Source organism: Oryzias melastigma, linkage group LG2, assembly GCF_002922805.2.
Source record: "Oryzias melastigma strain HK-1 linkage group LG2, ASM292280v2, whole genome shotgun sequence".
Taxonomy (NCBI): Eukaryota; Metazoa; Chordata; class Actinopteri; order Beloniformes; family Adrianichthyidae; genus Oryzias; species Oryzias melastigma.
In genome coordinates this window covers 9,315,944-9,335,312 of record NC_050513.1, presented here as the reverse complement: position 1 = coordinate 9,335,312, position 19,369 = coordinate 9,315,944, and the positions used below count along the sequence as shown (strand labels likewise).

At 36.9% G+C, this 19,369-nt stretch overlaps 2 protein-coding genes across 2 annotated transcripts in view; both read left to right on the top strand.

Annotated features, from left to right (window-relative positions):
* The first annotated feature begins 8,151 nt into the window (after positions 1–8,151).
* LOC112159955 lies at positions 8,152–14,052 on the top strand. Its single transcript, XM_024294224.1, has 2 exons — positions 8,152–8,200; positions 10,591–14,052. The coding sequence occupies exon 2, from the start codon at positions 10,629–10,631 to the stop codon at positions 13,167–13,169; it is 2,541 nt and encodes an 846-aa protein (XP_024149992.1). The 5' UTR covers positions 8,152–8,200; positions 10,591–10,628; the 3' UTR covers positions 13,170–14,052.
* Positions 14,053–15,578: 1,526 nt separating this feature from the next.
* Positions 15,579–19,369, top strand: part of hpxb (hemopexin b) — a 6,923-nt gene continuing 3,132 nt past the window's right edge. Inside the window, exons 1-7 of the mRNA XM_024294560.1 lie at positions 15,579–15,720; positions 16,118–16,137; positions 16,218–16,307; positions 16,391–16,533; positions 18,268–18,421; positions 18,683–18,895; positions 18,988–19,080. Coding sequence (XP_024150328.1) covers positions 15,656–15,720; positions 16,118–16,137; positions 16,218–16,307; positions 16,391–16,533; positions 18,268–18,421; positions 18,683–18,895; positions 18,988–19,080 — 778 coding nt within the window. The 5' untranslated portion in view covers positions 15,579–15,655. The remainder of the gene's footprint in view (positions 15,721–16,117; positions 16,138–16,217; positions 16,308–16,390; positions 16,534–18,267; positions 18,422–18,682; positions 18,896–18,987; positions 19,081–19,369) is intronic.

Here is a 19,369-nt window from a genome sequence, read left to right as displayed (position 1 = left end):
CCCTTTCTGCGAAAGACTAAGTAAGGGGTGTCAAACTCAATCGCACAAGGGGCCAAAATCCAAAACACACCTTAGGTCGCGGGCTGAACATGATAAACATTTATTAAACACTCTAAAACTACATTTTTAAAACTTTAAACAGTAACTTTTTAACATAATTATGAACTACCTGCTATAATGCTAGTGTGAATGCTGTAAGCTGAATTGGGCCACTGAAGCTAAAAGCTGAAAAAGCTGATTGTCTGCTAAAATATTAGCTAAATGCCAAATTAGCCAAAAAAAAACTTTAAACAAAGAAACTAGATAAGGCAAAAAAAAAAAACTAGCATGTAGCTGAAAAAAATAGAAAAATTTCAAAATAGCCTAAAAATGGACAAAAGCTTAAATTAGCCAAAAGATCTTACGTGTAAATATTAGACTAACTCCAAAACAGCCTAAAGACTTTAAAAATAGCCCAAATAATTAATTTCTGTAATCTTCACAGAAAAAAATTATTTTAAAACATTTTAAAAACTAGATAGCATTACCTGTGATACATTAATAACTGAAGATGCTTCAATTAACGGCTAAAAAACACTGAAGTGATAGCTGAAAACGCTGAAACTGATAGCTAGCTAAACTAAAAAAAAAAGCTAAATTAGTCAAAACAGTTACCATGTAGCTGAAATATTAGATAAACTTCAAAATAGCCTAAAAAACAGAGAGAAATCTAAATTAGCCAAAACAGCTAGCATGTAGCCGAAATATTAGCTAAATGCCAAATTAGTCTAAAAAGCTGGAAAAATGTCTAATTTAGCCAAGACGGCTGGCATAAAGCGAAAATATTAGCTAAACTCCAAATTAGCCTAAAAAAACGAAAAAGCTTAAATTAGCCAAAAGAGCTTACGTGTAAATATTAGCCTTCCTCCAAAACAGCCTACAAAACTTTAAAAATAACCTTAATAAGCCAAAACAGCTAGCATGTTGCTAAAATATTAAACTCCAAAATAGCCTAAAAAATCGTAGTAAATGCTGAAATAGTCCAAAAGCAGAATTATTATTCCAGAACAAATCAACTTAGACCTTAAATAGCTTTTCAATATTTTGTCAAAATATATTTTGTCAAAATTAAGTTAAGATAACTTAAAAATGAGATAACATCGGGTCATTAATATTAATATCATAAAATGATCTGGGGGGCCAGATAGAATTACCTGGAGGGCCGGATTCGGCTTCCCGGGCCTTGATTCTGACACGTGCTTGAAGGTGTAGTCACATGCACTTTAGCTTTTGTTTAGTTTTTATGCTGTTTTGGAGTTAGCCTTATATTTACATACTAGCTGTTTTGGCTAATCTAAGTTTTATTTTTTTTTGTTTTTTAGGCTAATTCAGCCTTTAGCTAAAATTTTAGCAAGCTATCAGCATCAGCGTTTTTACCAATCAATTTCAGCATCTTCAGCTATCAGCACTAGCATCTTCAGCAGCCAAATTCAGCTTACAGCACTCACACATTAATGCAGGTAATGCTATATATCTAGTTCATAATTATGTTAAAAAGTTACGGTTTTAAAGTTTTAAAAATGTAGTTTTAGAGTGTTAAAAAATATATATCCTGTTCGACCCGCAACCTAAGATGTGTTATGGATTTTGGGGGATTGAGTAATGACACCCCATAGAGGTAGCCCAGTTTTTGCCCACAGATAGCCTGTATCGTACTATAGGGGATAGTTGTGAATAAACGTAAGATAACGTGCCGCTTTTTCATACATTACTATATGAAATTTCACCATCATGCTAACATTTTTTATCCAAAGTAAGTTTTTTTTTTATTCCACATAGAATTCTAAGATTGATTTACTAAAGTCCAATTACATTTTAGGGTAAAAATCAAACAAACGACCAATCAATTCGCAAAAGCAACTCATTCAGAAAACACAAATACGCAAAAAGTTACATCACATCATTTTTAATCATGTTTATACAGTCAATATAAATTGAGTTTTTTACTTTCCAGCATGTGGAGCTGTTGAATATATGGGTTCCTAAAGATTTCCATAGACATTCTTTCTCCTATTCATTGCTACTTTTCTGCTAGCTGTAGCTAAATTAGCATAGAGCTAGCTGTGTCGATATCTTCTTAAAATGAGTTAAATGTCTTTGTTTTCAAATTAAAAAAGATTTAGGCTATGAGTCATTTGTGAGTGTTTCTAAAGGAAGCGTCTCTTTTCTATTTTTACTTGCAACTATTTGTCTTACTTAGGTTACCAAGAAAATAACTTAAAAAATATGTTGTACATAGTTTTCTATTTTTTTGAACTTTTTTTAGAAGGATCTAAGAAAATGCATCTAAAAAATGCATAAGTTATACTAGTTGACATGTACAAACAGAATTTTTGCATTGACGAGTCCGAAGATGAACCATGATTGAAATGTTAGGTTGGTTAATTATTTTATAAAAAATAAATAAATAGCATATATTTATAATAAAATTAGGACAATATATTTTTTAAAATTTACATTAACTGCTTTATGCTGACCATCTGAGTCCTAAACACGAAAATAGAAAACCAAAAGCAGCCTGTTGCTTTTACACAGCGCTCAATTCAGACAGTTTTTATGTAAATTTCATTCATTTGATGACTGTTTTTATTGTAGCCTTGAACGTATCCTTGATGCTCTTTGCTCAAACAAAGACGTAATAAACATAAAACATGGACATTTGTGTGCCAATTTATGAATCACACATTGGGTCCTTCATTATAGGAAGTGGAATGTAGTGTTTTGAGCTTTTGAAGTGTTATTTCTTAATGCGTCTTTACTTTGGTATCATTTATTAGTTTGCTCATTTTATTCTCTCACTTTGTCTCTTCAAGATTATACTCTGCGGGGGTGGGGATTTGGGTATTGCATTTGTCAACAGAAAAATATTAATAGTATCAAGAAATTGTACTAAATATGATTATAAACTAATACTTAACTCAGATGGACTGTAAAAACTTGCCCAAAGATGATTTTTTTTTTTTTTTTTACAAATCACTGCGTCCACAGTGAGAGAGGGTTTCCCGTTAGCCACTAAACTAGCGTTAGGCTAGTTGGGCAGCACTAAGCTAAAGGCTAAATGTGAAGATATCTTGTTTTTTTTTTTTACAGATTAAAACAATACACAAAATATTACACAAAAAGAGGAATTAGATCCATGTTTAACTGCAATATACTTTTTTTATACATTTTTTTGTGGCGAATAGACTTGATGTTAAAGTTTCAGTTTGTTATTGGGGCTTATAGCAACAATCAAGATTGCTTTAAAGACCCTATTTGATCACCTTTTGATCTATTTTCAAAGCCAGGGGTCTTTTGATTATTAAAGATGCTGTTTTTAGCCCAAATATACAAATCTGTGTTGTTTCTAGTGGCAGTAGTTCATTAGAAATTCCCCTCTCCGTCGACACGCTCTTCCTCTAGCTAGCTAGCGATGCAACAAAAAGGGCGAGCAGTATTCCAGTTGTCCAGTCATACAGTTTTGAGCCAAATGCCAGCTCAGACGAAGACATACATGGATCTAGTCGTATACAAGTGGACGCGCTGGAATTGAGTGGAGGAGGGAGCTTGTGGCCCGCCCAACGTACTGTCAAAGCCTTTTTTATGCTAGCAGCAGTGGAGGCCGTTCATTCTTACCCCAAACCAACTGTAGAGGTTAACACTTAAAAAAGTGAAAAGTTGGATCAAATAACTTATTTTTTACATTTAAAATTATTAGATACAATTTTGGTTAATGGCTTAAAAATGTAATTTGATAAAAACTAAAATTTTAATGTAAAATATTACAACTTTTGTCAATTGATCCAATGTTTCACTTCTTACAGTGTAGTTTGTTTGTGCCACTTCAGAGCTTCTATTCATCACAAATACAATCTTTTTCAAACGATTTGAATAAAGAAATATTCAGGTATACATTTCTGATCTTAATGTTTTTAAGGTACGTCCTCTAACTTCAGTAAAATGTTACACTGTAAAAAGTGAAGCATTGGATCAGTTGTCAGTTTTATTTAAATGAAAATTTTGAGGTGATAGTTTACTCAACTTGAAAAAAATGATTTGATACAAACAAATACAGTATTTTTAAATGTAACACATTACAGAGCTTTTGCTAATTGATCCAACGTTTCACTTTTTACAGTGTAGTTTGTGCCACCTCAGAGCTTCTATTTCTCGAAAATATGATGTTTTTCAAACTGCATTTCTGCTCCTGATTCACAACGATTTAAATAAAGAAATATTTAGGATCGCAATTTTGATCTTAATTTTATCTATATACGTATGTCCTCCAACTTCAGTAAAATGCTACACTGTAAAAAATGAAACATTGCATCAGTTGCTAGTTTTCATCAGATTAAAATTTAAAGTTGATGGTTTATTCAACTTGAAAAAAAAAAAGATTTGATACAAAGAAATATTTTTAAAAGATTACAGAGCTTTTGTTGATTGACCCAACAATTCACTTTTTAAAGTGTGCAAAAACACAATTTTCATTGGAGTGGGTCTTTAAAAGGTTTGATCCCAAATTTTCTTCTACAAAAACTGTTAAAAAGTATCTTAAAACACAAAAGTTCAACACAAAAAAATGGGCTGTCCATCCCAAATATTCTCTCTCTACTAGCCTTCATTACCAAAATCAGATCGGCGCATTTCCCTTCCACTACCTCTGAGTTTGACAGCTTCTGCAACACTTTTGCGTGACGTTAATTTGTGATGCATCTGTTGCTGTCGTCGCCCAACGAAGACCCCCCCTCCATCCCAGGTCTCACCCACTACTCTTCTTTAAACTCCTCTCTCTAATGTGCGTCTGATGAATATTTCTCAGATGCTTCCTCTAGGCCACGTCTGATCAAAACAAATGCACCTGCACTTTTTTTTTTTTTTCCTCCTCTCCTTGCAACTGCAACTCCCCCAGGACGGGTAAAAATTGACTCCCTGGCTTCCTCCGCCAGGCAATTATGTGCCATCTGTTCCCATCTTGGTTGTTCCAGCTCGTTTTGTTTCTGCGATTGTTCATCTAATATTATAGGCCTGAAAGTGTTAGCGAGGATGTGTGTGTGTGTGTGTAGGGGTGGGGGGGTGTTTGAGTAAAAGCGAAGGGGGTGGTTCAAAAATGAGGAGTGGCATGAAGAGGAATTAATCGAATCTAACAGCCGATCCAGATCTTCCCCTTTGAAAGGAGATAGTCCCACAAGAATGAGGACCATTACCATATTCATCATCTAATATTGCTGTGGAGGAGAGGCGTGCAATATCTTTTTTGACCGTCTTTCAACGGGAAGACTTCATTTTTAATTGTTTGTTTGCAACAAGTCCACTCAACAGAGTTGCTGTGCTGTTGCCGTTTGGTAATAAAAACCCATTAACCCCGCTGTCACACACCACACAGATAAATATATACATATGTGGTTGTTCCGCTGCCATGCGGAATCACATTATTGTTTTGTTACAGTAACTATTGGGCCCATTACTCTATGCCACGGCGACGGGCTGGAAGCCGCGTGGAGATTTAATTGTGGGCGAGGCGAGCAGCTGGATTGAAGAGTTTTAACAGTGATATCAATAACCCGGAGCCACCTTAGGCCCGTATAATTTTCCATCTCTCCTGACAGAGCGGAAGATGGAAATAATCAGTCACAACACCAGAGAGACAGCCTCTAGGACCCCGCGTGACACCCAGCGACGGCGGTGTCCAGAGGGCAGGGCTCCCTCTGCGGCTGTGTGTGTTTTTGAGTTAACAGTAATTGGCGAGATCTCAACAACAGATCCTCAAAAAAAATCCACATCTACATCCATTTGGTGCCTAATTTGTAACTTTAAAAGTTTGGAAGACTCTAGAAACTTAATTTACAATTTTTTAAACTTCGTTCTCTGTAAGTATTCAATTAAACATTCAATTAAATGCTCCCTCAAATCTCCATCCAACCATTTATAGTAATGGAAATGTATTCCCTTAACGAGGAGCAAGATCATAGGGCTAATTTTCAAAACAGCACAACGTCGGGATATTGCGTTTTTATTTATTTTTATTTTTTTTCTTCGTCCAGATTGTTAACAGAAGTGGCGAAACCTGTAGACTTGGAACAACCTTGCACAGATTTCAAGCGTAATTGCAGTCAAATCACAAGTGTGACTCTTTAATTGGCCTTGAATTTGTCAAAATCTGCTGCGAAAAAACATACTTCTAAACCAAAATTAAGATTTAAATCTCCTTATTTACTAATACAGTTGAAGTTACTGATTTTAGTTCAGTTTTAAGGTTTCAAATTTCAAATAATCCCATAAATGAACAAAAAAAGAGTGAACTTTGCAGTTATATTTCTAAATAATTTGGTTATACCTTCATAAAGATCCAGCCACACACAAATTAAATGAAATATAATAATATATTTTAAAAATCCCATAGTAGATAGTCATTTTGTGTCCAAAAAGATGGTCTCTTATCTTTGTATTTGCTGACACCTTGTGGTGGACATGTGTACTGAACATTTAATTAGCAAATTTGAAAAATGAGTTGAGAAAAACGAGATTATGACATTCAGTGCAGACAGAAAGTAAGTAATCATTGAGTTTATATTGTTTTAAACAAAATGTCCACACTAACACTGTCAGTTTTAAAACAGTCAGCCACAGCAGCACATTAATCAAATAAAAGACGGTAGTTTTTGCTATAGTTCTTTTGCAATTTCTCAAAATGTTACAGCAAGAGAACCTGTAAAACCTTACTGTACTGAGGTAAAACTGTGCTAAATAATTGCATCCCCTGTTGAATAACCCTGATAAGGCATACAAACTTATTTTTTAAATAAATGTCTACAAAGATATCTCAAACTGTATTTTATTTAAAACAAATCCAAATCTCCATAGTTGTGTTTCTTTTGGGGGAAAAAATAAACTGTATCCACTGCTGCCTTGCAAAAAAATATCTTTGGCAACAAGAAACAACTACTCCACAAAAAACTGAGTTCTTGAGCATCTTGAATTAGAGGCTAATAAACATTTTCATTATTGTTTTTACTTATTTTTCAGCAATTTTGTTGCTGGTTAAGTGCATTCTGATTTATGACAGTTCTGTGGCAAATCAAGCTTCATCTTGGGTTTTTAATTAAAACTCTAAAGTAGCACAAACTAACTAACTAAACCTCCATAGTTTCTGCTGGGGGTAAAAATAAACTGCATCCACTGCTGCCTTGAAAAAATATATATTTGGTAACAGCTGCTTCACAAAAACAGTTGAGCATTTTGAATTAAAGAACTTGTGATAGAGGCTAAAAAAAACTTTTCATTCTAGCTTTAACTTATTTTTTCAGCAGATTCCTGGCTAGTTAAGAAGATCCTAATTTACGAAGAAATTTTGTTGTAAATCTGAACTGCTGAAAAACTGAAGTAGCACAAACTAACCATCTAAACCTCCACAGTCTTGTTTTTGTTTGGGGGTAAAAAATAAACTGCATCCACTGCTGCCAAGCATAAAAATATGCTTGTTAACAACAAAAAACTGCTTTAAAAAACACCGTTCCTGAGCATCTTGAATGAAAGAATTTGTATAATTGGTACTACTGTTTCCTCTGGAAACTAAAAATGTCTTAGTGATGTTTTCATAATTGATTAAAAACCAACCACTGTCATTATATTGGTACCTTCAATCCTTCCTATGTTTAATTAAATTGAATATAGAAGTATTTATTGCAAAAATTATATTACTATATGGAGTAATATAGAGTGAAATATTACTTTATGAGGTAATAAATCTCAAACTTGTTCATTCTTTGCACACTAAATGTTGATACTTTGCATTCATTCATTCACTTTTTATTGAAAATGGCAAAATTCTTCAGATTCAGTAAAACTATCTTAATGAGAAAAAACTGATGTTGAAACCAGCCAAAAATTATTAATTTACAGTTGAAGCCCCTATGAAAACACAAGTTAAGTCATTTAATTTTAATTAAGAAGAATGGGGAGAAAAAATGTTATTTTAATCATCTTTTTCTGGACATGTGCGAGCGACTTTTTTGTTATCCAAGAATCCGAAATACATAAACGCTACATTAAAAACTGTAGAATGAAAGAGGGAGGGAAGTAAGGAGAGGTGGAGGTGTGACAGAGAGAAGAGGAGGGGATAAAGAGTGAAGGCTGCAGGTTAGATTGGGGAGAGCAACGAAGACGAAAAGCCTGAAACCAGGTAAGTCCCCTCAATATTTCTATAATTTTGATACAAAAGCTGTTATTTCTTATATAATTATTGCAGATCATAGTTTAAATACATACAAAGTGTGAAAATAGTGTCTTAAATTTGGATAATTTGCTGCAAAATGTATCTTTTTTCAAAATAAAACCCAGCTTTTTCCATTTTTATTGAATGAAAATCCATGTAAGTCTGCACCTTGGGCTTACGGTGAACAGTTATTGTTGCGGGTGCTGGAATGCTTCTAAACATCCTGGATAGTATCAATTCTGTTCTGGTCCCGGCACCTTTGTGAAGGTCGCCCGGTTACTTAGCAACTCTCATTCAACATTAAAGTGGGTAACCAGAGAGGACTCTGGGATTTATTATTAAAAGACCCAAACAAATCATCCAGAACTTGCAACTAAGTTCACTTTTTTTTTTTTCCAACAGACATTTCACTTATTTTTAATACATTTTTGAACCACGAGAAGGAAATTGAACCACTTTGCAGGAAGAAGTCCTCTTATTCTCAACAGGTGACGGTAAACTGACACCCCCACCCCCCTTTTTCCATCCTTCTAAAAGACTTGTTGTTTCGGTCCAGGTGACTGAAAGCCTTTCAGGTCTACACTGTTAACACACAGCCCAGAATATGATCCATTTGTGCATAAAAGAGCCCTTTTTTTCTCTGCTGTTGCCTCCCCGACCTTGTTAGACGGATGAAAGACGGAGTTCAGCGCCAGTCCAAGTGACAATGGCGGTCTGTGGTGCAGTCGGAAGCAGCAACCTGAGACGACTGCAGTTGATGAGTGGAAATGATTGACACACAGTCTGTCCATCGCTGGTCATTTAACACCAGAAATAATGAAATGATCTCTTAGAGATGGTTTTGACACCAGAGGGAAAGCTCGGAGACATGCCGACCGAGGTGGAGATAATCAGGTGAAGTCTGACGCAGACCTCCAAGGGGAGGAACGGCGGTCATCTGAGAGGAGCACCCGTGAGAAACTCAACACTGAGTGAAAGAGATAACGTTGCAATGAAAGGGAGCCTGTGACCCAGTTTTAACACAGACAGGTCCCCTGATGCGCCGCCATCAACAGGTGTGTCAGGTGTTTTTCCAGCGCACAGAGAGGTAGATTTACAAAACAAAGGAGTGTGATAAAGAGATTTTAAAGGATAAAAATTTTATTTTCCATTCTAGTTTTAAAGATCGCCATTTTCACTTAGTTTTTACATGAATAAATACTATAAATCTATTGTTTCAGGCATTTTTTGCCAATATTGAAGCATTTAGCTGTAGTTTCTACAAAGAAACTTCTGGAATTTTGGTAAATATGAATTGCTCCTTAAGAAAACTTTTGCATTTTATCCAAAAAACCTTAGTTATGTGCATGAGTCATGTGCATGCCACTTGTTTTTTAGATTATTGGTACACGTTTTCTTAATAACCCAATCTAATGAAAATAGTTTTTAGTGTTTTTAACTAACACATTCTCATGCCCAAGTATGCGGTAACGGATGGGGTACTGGACAAGGACTGGTGCTCAGAACGCGTCCAGGTACCAGTTTGCACCTGGTATAGCATCCAGTACCGCATCCAGTTCGCACCCGGTATTGTATCTGGTATTTTTTGTATTTTTCTGAAAAATGTATAAAGAAAATTAAGCTTAAAATCGCATTTCCGATCATTTCTTTGTTCAAATTGTTGGGACTCAGGAAGAGATGTCTGCCTGGTAGCCCCAATTTCGCTCACCATTTTTGTTGCAGCGGTAATGTTAGGCTGGAGGTTTAGGGGGCTGAGAGCTAGCGGGAGAGCATGTAAACAGAGAGTGCTCAGCAACGGGAAGGGGAAGAGGGCGGATTTACTCTACGCCAACGGTCCTGCCCACAACTCAGAGGCAAAATTCGAAATAACTACTGCCGCTCAGCAGAAACTATGTTCTAGAAAGCAACTGGTGTTTTTTATTTTAGAAAAAAACAATAAAACTGTAATTAAAAGACCCCTGGGAACGCTTTTACAATGGCTGAAAAGATGATTGGACATAGTCTTTAACCTTTATGCTATCCTGTGGAGTCCAGAAGACCCAAGGCTTACATTGACGTGTTATCCATCCCATGACAAATATAGATGAAGGTGGACAGGATTTCATGTCTGCCATAGACACCAGTTAAAATTAAAAATCATTGAGAAAAAAAAAAAGTTCAGCGTAGTCTTGTGGGGTCCAGATGACCCCACTCCCAACGTCAACATATCTAGGATAGCACAAACGTTAAAAAGGTATTTAACATGTGGAGTCGGGCACCCCTGTGGAGAAGAAAAAAAAGACACTTCTTTGGTTCAAAATGATGTTTGGTTGAAATTGTTCAAATGTGTTTTTATGTCCTCTTTTCTTCCCTTTTAGGACCATATCAGGAGTAAAAATCAAACCAATCCTTCACAATGTTGATGAGGTCCCACTCTGAAAGAAGAGCCCTCCCTGGGTTCTCAGCCTTGCTGTCCTCTAGTTTTTCCAAACAGTGGACTGTGACCTCTTCATCCTCCTTGTCCTTCACCCCACAAAAACCTCTCTACACACCTCCAGCTCCTGCTTTGCCTCCTCCATGGGTGACTCAGGCTCTTTCAAATCTGGAGCAAGGAGAGCAAGAACTTCAGAGCCTCAAGGAGCGACAACAAGCTGAAGTGGAAGAGGTCAACCGGGAATTGGACAACGCCATGATTGAGGCTCAGCGGGAAGAGCGGCGCCTTCTCACAAAAATTGAGCAGGACCACAGGGAAGCCCAGCGACACCTCAGTCAAGTGAAAAGGGAGAATGCTGCAGCTGTAAGGGTTGTCCAGTCACTTCTTGATCAGCAACTTCGAAAAATTGGACAGATTAGGGAACAGATTCAAAGATGGGGAAGTACGGCTGGTGAAGCTAATAAACATCAATTACAAAAAGGTGTTACGGAGGTCACTCAACCATGGGAAATCTCTTTAACCCTTAAAAGGGCTATATTCACACCAACTTTCCAATCCAAAGCCTTAGATTTTGGAGAAGTGGAGGTTCATGAGAAGAGTATGGCCTACCCTGTTGGTGTGTGTGGCTTCCAGGGACAGAAGTGCCCCTTACATTCGGGTGATAGAGCACTCTCAAACGTGATTCCACTTGAAATTCGAAAGGAACCAAAACCAGCAAGAGGTGGGAAAAGGTGCAGTGTAGAGGAGAACACCAGCAAGGGCTGCGTTGCCTATAAGACCAATCTGTCGAGCTCAACTGAAAACAATGAAGAAATAAAGTCCTCGAAGTCCCCAACACCAAGATCCTACGGTATTTCTGAGTCCTCCCAAGATGAAGATGCAGGATCTGCGTGTTCTGACCTATTCCTTGACAACCCACCGATCTCCAGCCAAGGTGAATCAGAGGGTGATGAATCAGATGGGAGACAAAGTAAAACCAAGAGGCGCATCACCATGAAAGGCAAAAGAAGACACAAGGCCTTGGTCTCATGTGAAGAATTATCCTACTCTCCTAAAGGAAGTGAGGACAAAAGCAGGGATTCGTCTACATCTCCAAAGACTACTCGCAAGAGCTTACTGTCCAAGCAAAGTCTTTCTAAAAGACATCTCGCTCTTTCAGAACAATGCCTCTTGAGAAAGAAGAGCTCAAACGAATCATCAGTGGACAGTGAAAGCCCTTCATCTCCCATTGAAAGTGAAGATTCCTATTCCACCTACACAGTTAACACTCCAATTAATGGATCTCTGAAGCAAGAGCGCTGCCGTTCATTGTCTACAACTGACCTCTCGAGCAAGTTACGCCCTTTGATAAATGGAAACAAGACCGAATGTAGAAAAGTTAGAAAAGTCAACAGGTTACGTCTTACCTCTGAACCATCAACTTTCAACAAACTAGAATCTGACAAAGAAATGGCAGATTCTATCAAGGTACCGTCTGCTACCCAAACCTGTGTTCCACAGAGTTTGAGTGTCAAACAAGTGATCAGATCTCAGTCTCTGTCAGCAATTGAAGGTGATGAGTTACATGAACATAAAGAACAAGAACGATACAAGTATGACAGTGAAGCAATTTGGCCAGACTTGAAGAACACAAAGGAAGATGGAGGTTCTACAGCTCTGGACTCAGCTTACCTTGTCAAGCAGTTTGGAAAACAAGGTTCTGGCCGAACTGACTTCAACCTGCCAAGCGGTGTCCATGCAACCGTTAGAGGGCAGCTGTTTGTGGTGGACTGCGGCAATGCTCGAATTCAAGTGACGGATCTCAACAAAAATGTGGTACAACAAGTGTCTCCCTCAGGATCAGAAAGGTCTTCCCGAATCTGCAACTACTTTGACGTGGCGGTAAACTCAAAGGGACTGATCGCCTTGACCTGCGCTGCGGAGCGAGCTTTGCTGGTGTTCAATCGACACGGACGATTCCTGCAAACGTTTGGAGGCACAGCGATTGGTTCCACCAACGAGGGGCTGGATGCTCCCAGAGGGGTCACCGTAACGAGTCAAGATGATTTCTTAGTTGCTGACATCAAACGTGGCACCCTGACGGTTCTGAAACTGGACCCCAAAACTGGGGCCAGGTTAGAGCGCACGGTAGTAACTGGATACCACAGACCCTACCTTGTAGCAGCCTGCCTTACAACTGGACTAATGGCTATATCTGAACGAGGCAATGAGTCTGGACGAGTTCCTTGCATTCGAGTCCTGGAGCCTGGCTGGAACACTATACAAATCCTCGGAGTGTGCTCTGGGATGGGGCCTGTCCTCACCTGCCCGTGGGGCCTTTGCATTGACAGCGATGGCGATGTCTTGGTGGCAGACTGGGGCAAGGAGCGCCACTGTGTTTTTATCTATCCCTCCAAGGGGGTTGGGTGGCCTCTGGTGTCCGAAAATCTCAACAGTCCACGGGGTCTCGCACTTCTCCCAGATGGGCACGTGGTGGTGTCGGACAGCATGAATCACTGCGTCAAAATCTACCGCTACAAGTGAACTTCTCAGTACAGTCAAGGCAGGACTAGTCATAACCAAATGCTACACTAATACGAGTTGAATTTGCCTCTATCTCTACCTCTTTAATGTTTAAAATGTTTGTGTAGAAAACAATTGATAATTTTGTCATGGTTAAAATATAACGCATTTTTCGCACTATAAGTCGCTCTGGAGTATAAGTTGCAGCAGTAAGAATATGCATAATAAAGAAGAAAAAACAGGTTGCTCTGGAGGATAAGTCTCACTTTTAAGGAAATTTAATGAACAGAATTTGGGACCAAGAACAGACATTGCATCTTGAAAGGTAATGCTTATAAGTGGAATAGAGAGCAAAAGGCTTAATATCTGTAGTCTTCGCTAAAGTTACACGTGGATGCCTATTTAGCTACATAGATCAAAGTTGCTAAACAGTCAACCAAAACTCTCAATATCATTTATAATCACTAAATCCATTCAGCCAACCCAAAAGTTAGACAAAATGATGCATCTTCTTTTGCAAGGCTGTAATCAGACTCTGCATCAGTTCCAAAGATTCTTGCCTTTCCAGATCAATTTCTGGTGGAATATTTCAAAACTTGCAGTTTGCAATTTTCAGAATAAATTTAGAGAGCATTTTTTTTGTTCAGTCTTTCTAAATTGTCTTTATAGGTTAGTAGTATCGTTAAAATTTTACATTTTAGTGGAATTAGAGTAACAGATACTGATACCATTGGCTGTTTATACAGAACTGGACTGAACTAGTGAGACGTCTCCCACAGAAAATGACTTAGATTGTGTCCGAATTCCCCCTAATCACTATATAGTGTGTTCGCCATTTTCTAGTGTGTCCGAATCTACTAATTCCAAAATCGAGTGCACTCGATATTTCCCAGAAGTCTTTGCGAAAAACTAGCGTCCATCGATGCTCACTAAATTTGCCGATATAGACCACAATGCATTGCAGTCAAACAATTTCTAACAAAAACATGTTTAAATGCAATATTTGAATAAACCATCCACATTTTCACCATCAGAACACAGTGGAGTCATAAATAAATGTGAAATGTTCGTATTTATTCTATTTTCACTTCGTGAAATCGGTGACGTCATAAAACAAAACAAAAGTAGTGAGCATCGTGTCCGAATTACCTTTAAAAAACAGAACACTATATAATCCCGCACTATATAGTTTTTTAGTAGTAATTGATTAGTGGGGTAATTCGAACACAGCCTTACTTTTGGTTCCAACCAAATGAAGTCAACTCAGTCACCATTTTCCCATGACATGTCTGTGGCCATGTTGGAACCAGACATCCTCAGTAAACCATGATTGGCCCGTGTTGGTCTCAGTTTACATTTCATTGGCCATCATTCTCTCCAATCAGTAGTTAGTATGTTAGAAGGACACACCCCTTCCATTCAAAGCGGGCTCAGGAGACTATCAATCAAAAATCAAACGCCCACTCTTATTGAATAATTTTGCAGTACAGCAAAAATATCTTGAAAAAAAATATATTATCCAGAACTTGTTAAAAATATGTAGCAGAGCAAGAATGGTTATTCTAACAAATATAATGACTAAGTTATAGCTGTTTATTTCTCTACAGAAGTCTATAGGATTTCAGTTTTGTGGGGTACTTCCTATTTAGAATGTGAGGGGGGAGGGCTCACTCAGTCCAGTTCTCTAAATACAGTCAATGATTGATACACAAGCCTACAGCGCCCTCTGGGGGTTTTCAGTGGGAGAAAAATTAACATATGAGATTATATGTTTTTTAGGAATGTGAAAGATACAGATACATAATTAAAAAATTGATCAAGCACAGAGCATAACAGTAGTATAGAAAAATGCCTGAAAATTAGTTGTCCCCTAAAACCAAATAATACAAAAACGCGACTTATACTCTGGAAAATGCAATCGTTTTTGTCTCTAAATACTCAAAAAATCATTCTTATGTTGGAATTCTAACAATGTTTAGTCTGTATTTCTTATTAATAAAGTATGGGATCATTCCCATAAAAACAAACAATACATAATGTTGTGTAATCTTGCTAAACCAGTGTTGTTCGCTGATACTTAAGATGATTTTTGAACTTCTGAAAAGCATTAAAAGTTAATTTAAATCAAATGTTGCTGTCATTCTTCTAAAAAAAATTGCTAATCTTAAAAATTGTGAAACATTAACCTAACGGATCAATAGAACTTTACATAGATTACCTCAAAGGGAACATAAAACATTTGTTTTACCTCATTTATAACTTATTATTACCAGTGAGTAATGCGGAGATTTCAGTACACGAGACAGTGAGTCACGTAAAATATTTGCATCAGTTTTGTAACCGGAAAACTTCCAGTTCTTTCTCTGTGCAAACAAACACACAAGCTAGCAAACAAACAGTTTCCTAACATCCAGCCCACACACACATTTGAGGATAAAAGTGCATGTTCGGCTGCTGCAAAGCTGCACTTCACAGCTCCAGTGGGGGACGACTTCAGCAGGACAAGGATGGCGCCGATCTTCAAGACTGCCTTTGTGGCCCTGATGGTGGCCCTCTCACGGGCGGCCCCATTGTGAGTATTGGTGAGATCCAATGAAACTGAATGAACGTTGAAACCAAGTTGTGTGGGAATGTTTAAAACAACATTGTGTATAAGAATTGCCAAACTACAATCAAAAGAAATTTTGTTTAATTATTTTTAGAACAAATTCACCCTGATGTGGTAAATATCAGTTTTTTATCACTTTTTGACATTTTGAGCACCAACAAACAAAGCATGTTACTTGGAAAAAGATTAATCTCAGTGGATCCATCCACTCATTTTGCAACTCTGTTGGCTGGATGACAAAGTTCAGTGTTTGGATCGATTGAACCACTCCAAGAGTGTTATCTGCCTGCTCATTGACTCACAGTTCAGTGCTCTGTTAGTGAGTCAATCAAAAATATTCTTTTTTTTTTATCATCCACAGAGAGGATTCAGCAGCAGGCGGTGAGTTTCGTACTGAGAATCTTTTGTTTTTGTTGTTGTGTAGCAGTATATTATTGGTAACAGTTTAATCCTGCACACAGGTGGAGATGCCGCTTTGCCAGATCGATGTGCGGGTATAGAGTTCGATGCTATCACTCCTGACGACAAGGGTCAAACTTTTTTCTTCAAAGGTGAGAATTTTTTTTTTTTTTTTAACTTATTGGCATTCAGATTTTCAGTATCCATAAATTGCTCTTCATATTGTTTTTCCAAGGGGATCACGTTTGGAAGGGCTTTGAGGGTGACGCTCAACCATCCATTCAGTATTTTAAGGAGTTAAACGGTCATGTTGATGCTGCTTTCCGTATGCACAACCCAGAGAACCAAGGTGACCACGACCATATCTACCTTTTCCTGGTAGGTCACAGTTAGCGCTCATCAAAAAGAAAAAAAAATATGAATGGCGTTTTATTTCCCCTTTACTTTCTAAGACTTATTGTACTCTATAAAGTGTGTAAGGGGCATCCCTAAATACTTCTCAAGGTCTATATTATTAACTGTTAAATTATTTTCTGTAACTTAATGGTTGAATTAGAGTCTACTCTAGATATGGGAAGAGTGAGTCTAAGAGAACTAGATATTTAAGGGTCATTGATGTAAAATGTTTTTAAAAAATCAATTTAATAATATAAAACTTTTGGACAAAAGTTTGTAGTTTCTAGAACACAGTTAACAGTTTTGTTGGTGTGCCACAAAGCAATGTTCTGGGCCCCCTACTGTAAATAATCAACATATAAGGTTCAATCCCTAAATTATCCATAAGGTATAATTTTAGTGAACATATCATTTTTCTTTTAAATGTCATGGTCCAATTAAGAATGCACATTTATCTGAGAGAACACAAATTCTGAAGGTGTGCCACAAGGCAGGCTTCTAGGCACTTATTTGTAGATTATTATTTTAAATATAATTTTCTGGTTCAATTAAGAATGTACACTTATATGAGAGGTGAGAGCTCAAGAGTACTTCAAAGATTGTAGATGTGTAGTGTTTGAAAATATATATTTGACAACATAAAAGTGTTTCATATAAAGTGTGGATAATAGTTTGTAGTTTATAGATCTAAGAACACCAATTAAATTTTCTGGGTCTCCCACTGTTTGTCAATTACAATCTGCAATAATCAACAATGTGAGTATTTCAATATCAAATAAAGAAAATCTATACAACTTATAAATTATAGGGGGCCTAGAATACTTCCTTGTGGCACACCAGTATTACAGTGAAGATTTTTAACATGTTTGGTTTTTTTTTCTAATATTCTATGAAGTATTTCTGATGTGGGGGTGGGGGGCATTGGGAAAGTTACCACTAATCCATTAGGTCAAATTAATTTCTTGTTATTTATTTTCTGTAATTTATTGATTCAATTAAAAATACTTAATGGTAGTTGATGTGGAGTGTTTAAAAAGTACATTTGACACAATATTAGTGTTTCCTATGAAGTTTAAGTGACACTTTGTAGTTTATAGATCCCAGTACTGGATCACATATTCTGTAGGTGTACCACAAGGCAGTCTTCTGGGTGTCCTACCATTTTGTCAGTAATAATATATGAATAATCCATATGAGTTTTTTTGTATGCCAATTGAAGAAGATGCAAAGAACAGACAAATTATACGGGGCCAAGAAGACAGCCTTGTGGCACACCTATTATTTTACAGTCATAAAGTGAAGATTTTTTAAAACTCGTGATTATGGTTTTCAAAAAAATATTAAAATAATGGTGTCAGATAAGAATAAAAATGACATACCTATCTTGGACAACATTTGAGGGTTTTCTTGGACTTTTCCATTAAGATCAAAGCATCAACTTTGAATATAGGAATGATCTGAGCAAATTTTAGTATATATTTTTTTGTTAAATCAGTATTTAAAAAGGTACATATGAAATAAAGCAGGTAAAGTTTATCTGTGATGCACTTTTCCAAGAAAGCATCACAAGCAACACAGGTCAAAAACTAAATAAAAAACAAGAAGTAAAACATATTCAAGAAAAATGATGCAAAGTTTTCTTTGTATTTATAATTACTTTTAGGGGAAAAAAAGATAATTAACTCATATGTTTTGTGTTATAATGATATTTTACAGGATGACAAAGTGTTTAGTTACTTTGAACAGACTCTTGAGGAAGGCTATCCAAAAGACATCCAAGAGGATTTTCCTGGAGTTCCCACCCACCTGGATGCGGCTGTGGAGTGTCCCAAAGGAGAGTGCGTCACCGATTCCGTTTTGTTCTTCAAAGGTACGCCTGTGCTGCTGTAGGAAAGAAGAAGAAAATGGAACAGATCTTTGATTAATGTTCCTTACAATCCATTTTTATTTATTTTTATTCCATATGACTCTTCTTTCTTTGGTTTATTTGTCACTAGGGACCATGTACAGGAGCACTAATCACAGAAAAGATGCTTTGTACCAGACAGTAGCTCTAATTACCATCTGCAGTCCATAAAGACATACAAATACAAGAATTAATGGTTAAATGGTTGTGGCATTATTCCTGCAGGTCAAGATGTGCACGTTTATGATATTGCCACAAAGACTGTGAAGACCAAGACATGGCCCCACCTTCCCGCCTGTACCTCCGTCTTCCGTTGGTTGGAGCACTACTATTGTTTCCATGGACACAACTTCACCCGTTTCCAACCTGTAACCGGGGAGGTGACCGGTAGTTACCCCAAGGACGCACGCAGGTATTTTATGCGCTGCCCCGACTTTGGTGAGAATTTTTTTTTTTTTTCTAACAAAAACATTTTACAAATTAGAAATAATTTATAAGGTTTATTAATTATTTTTTTAATTTTTCTGCAGGTCATGGAGGTGAAAGCACAACCTTGAAATGCAGTGACTTCAAAATGGACGCCATCACTACTGATGGCACCGGCAGAATGTACATGTTTAAAGGTAAATACTTTTACTTTTACTTTTGGACACTTAAATAGCTTTTTTAAGACCCTTTTTCAAGTTCCTTAGAATGAATGCCCATTTCACAGTTGTACATTTTGCTACTTCTGGAGATGAATGAGGCAAATGTAGTTTCTGCAAATAGTTAAAAACAATAAAGAGAACCAAGTTTTATCAGAGCAATTTATTCATTTCTAATTAAAACTGTTTCTTTTATCATGAACAACCAATTTACAACCAATAAACTCCATCAAAAGCAGGAAGTAAGACAAGTAATCTAATTGGAAAT

Coding starts and splice junctions, on each gene's coding strand:
- LOC112159955 (XM_024294224.1), top strand. CDS start 10,629: ATGTTGATGAGGTCCCACTCTGAAAGAAGAGCCCTCCCTGGGTTCTCA.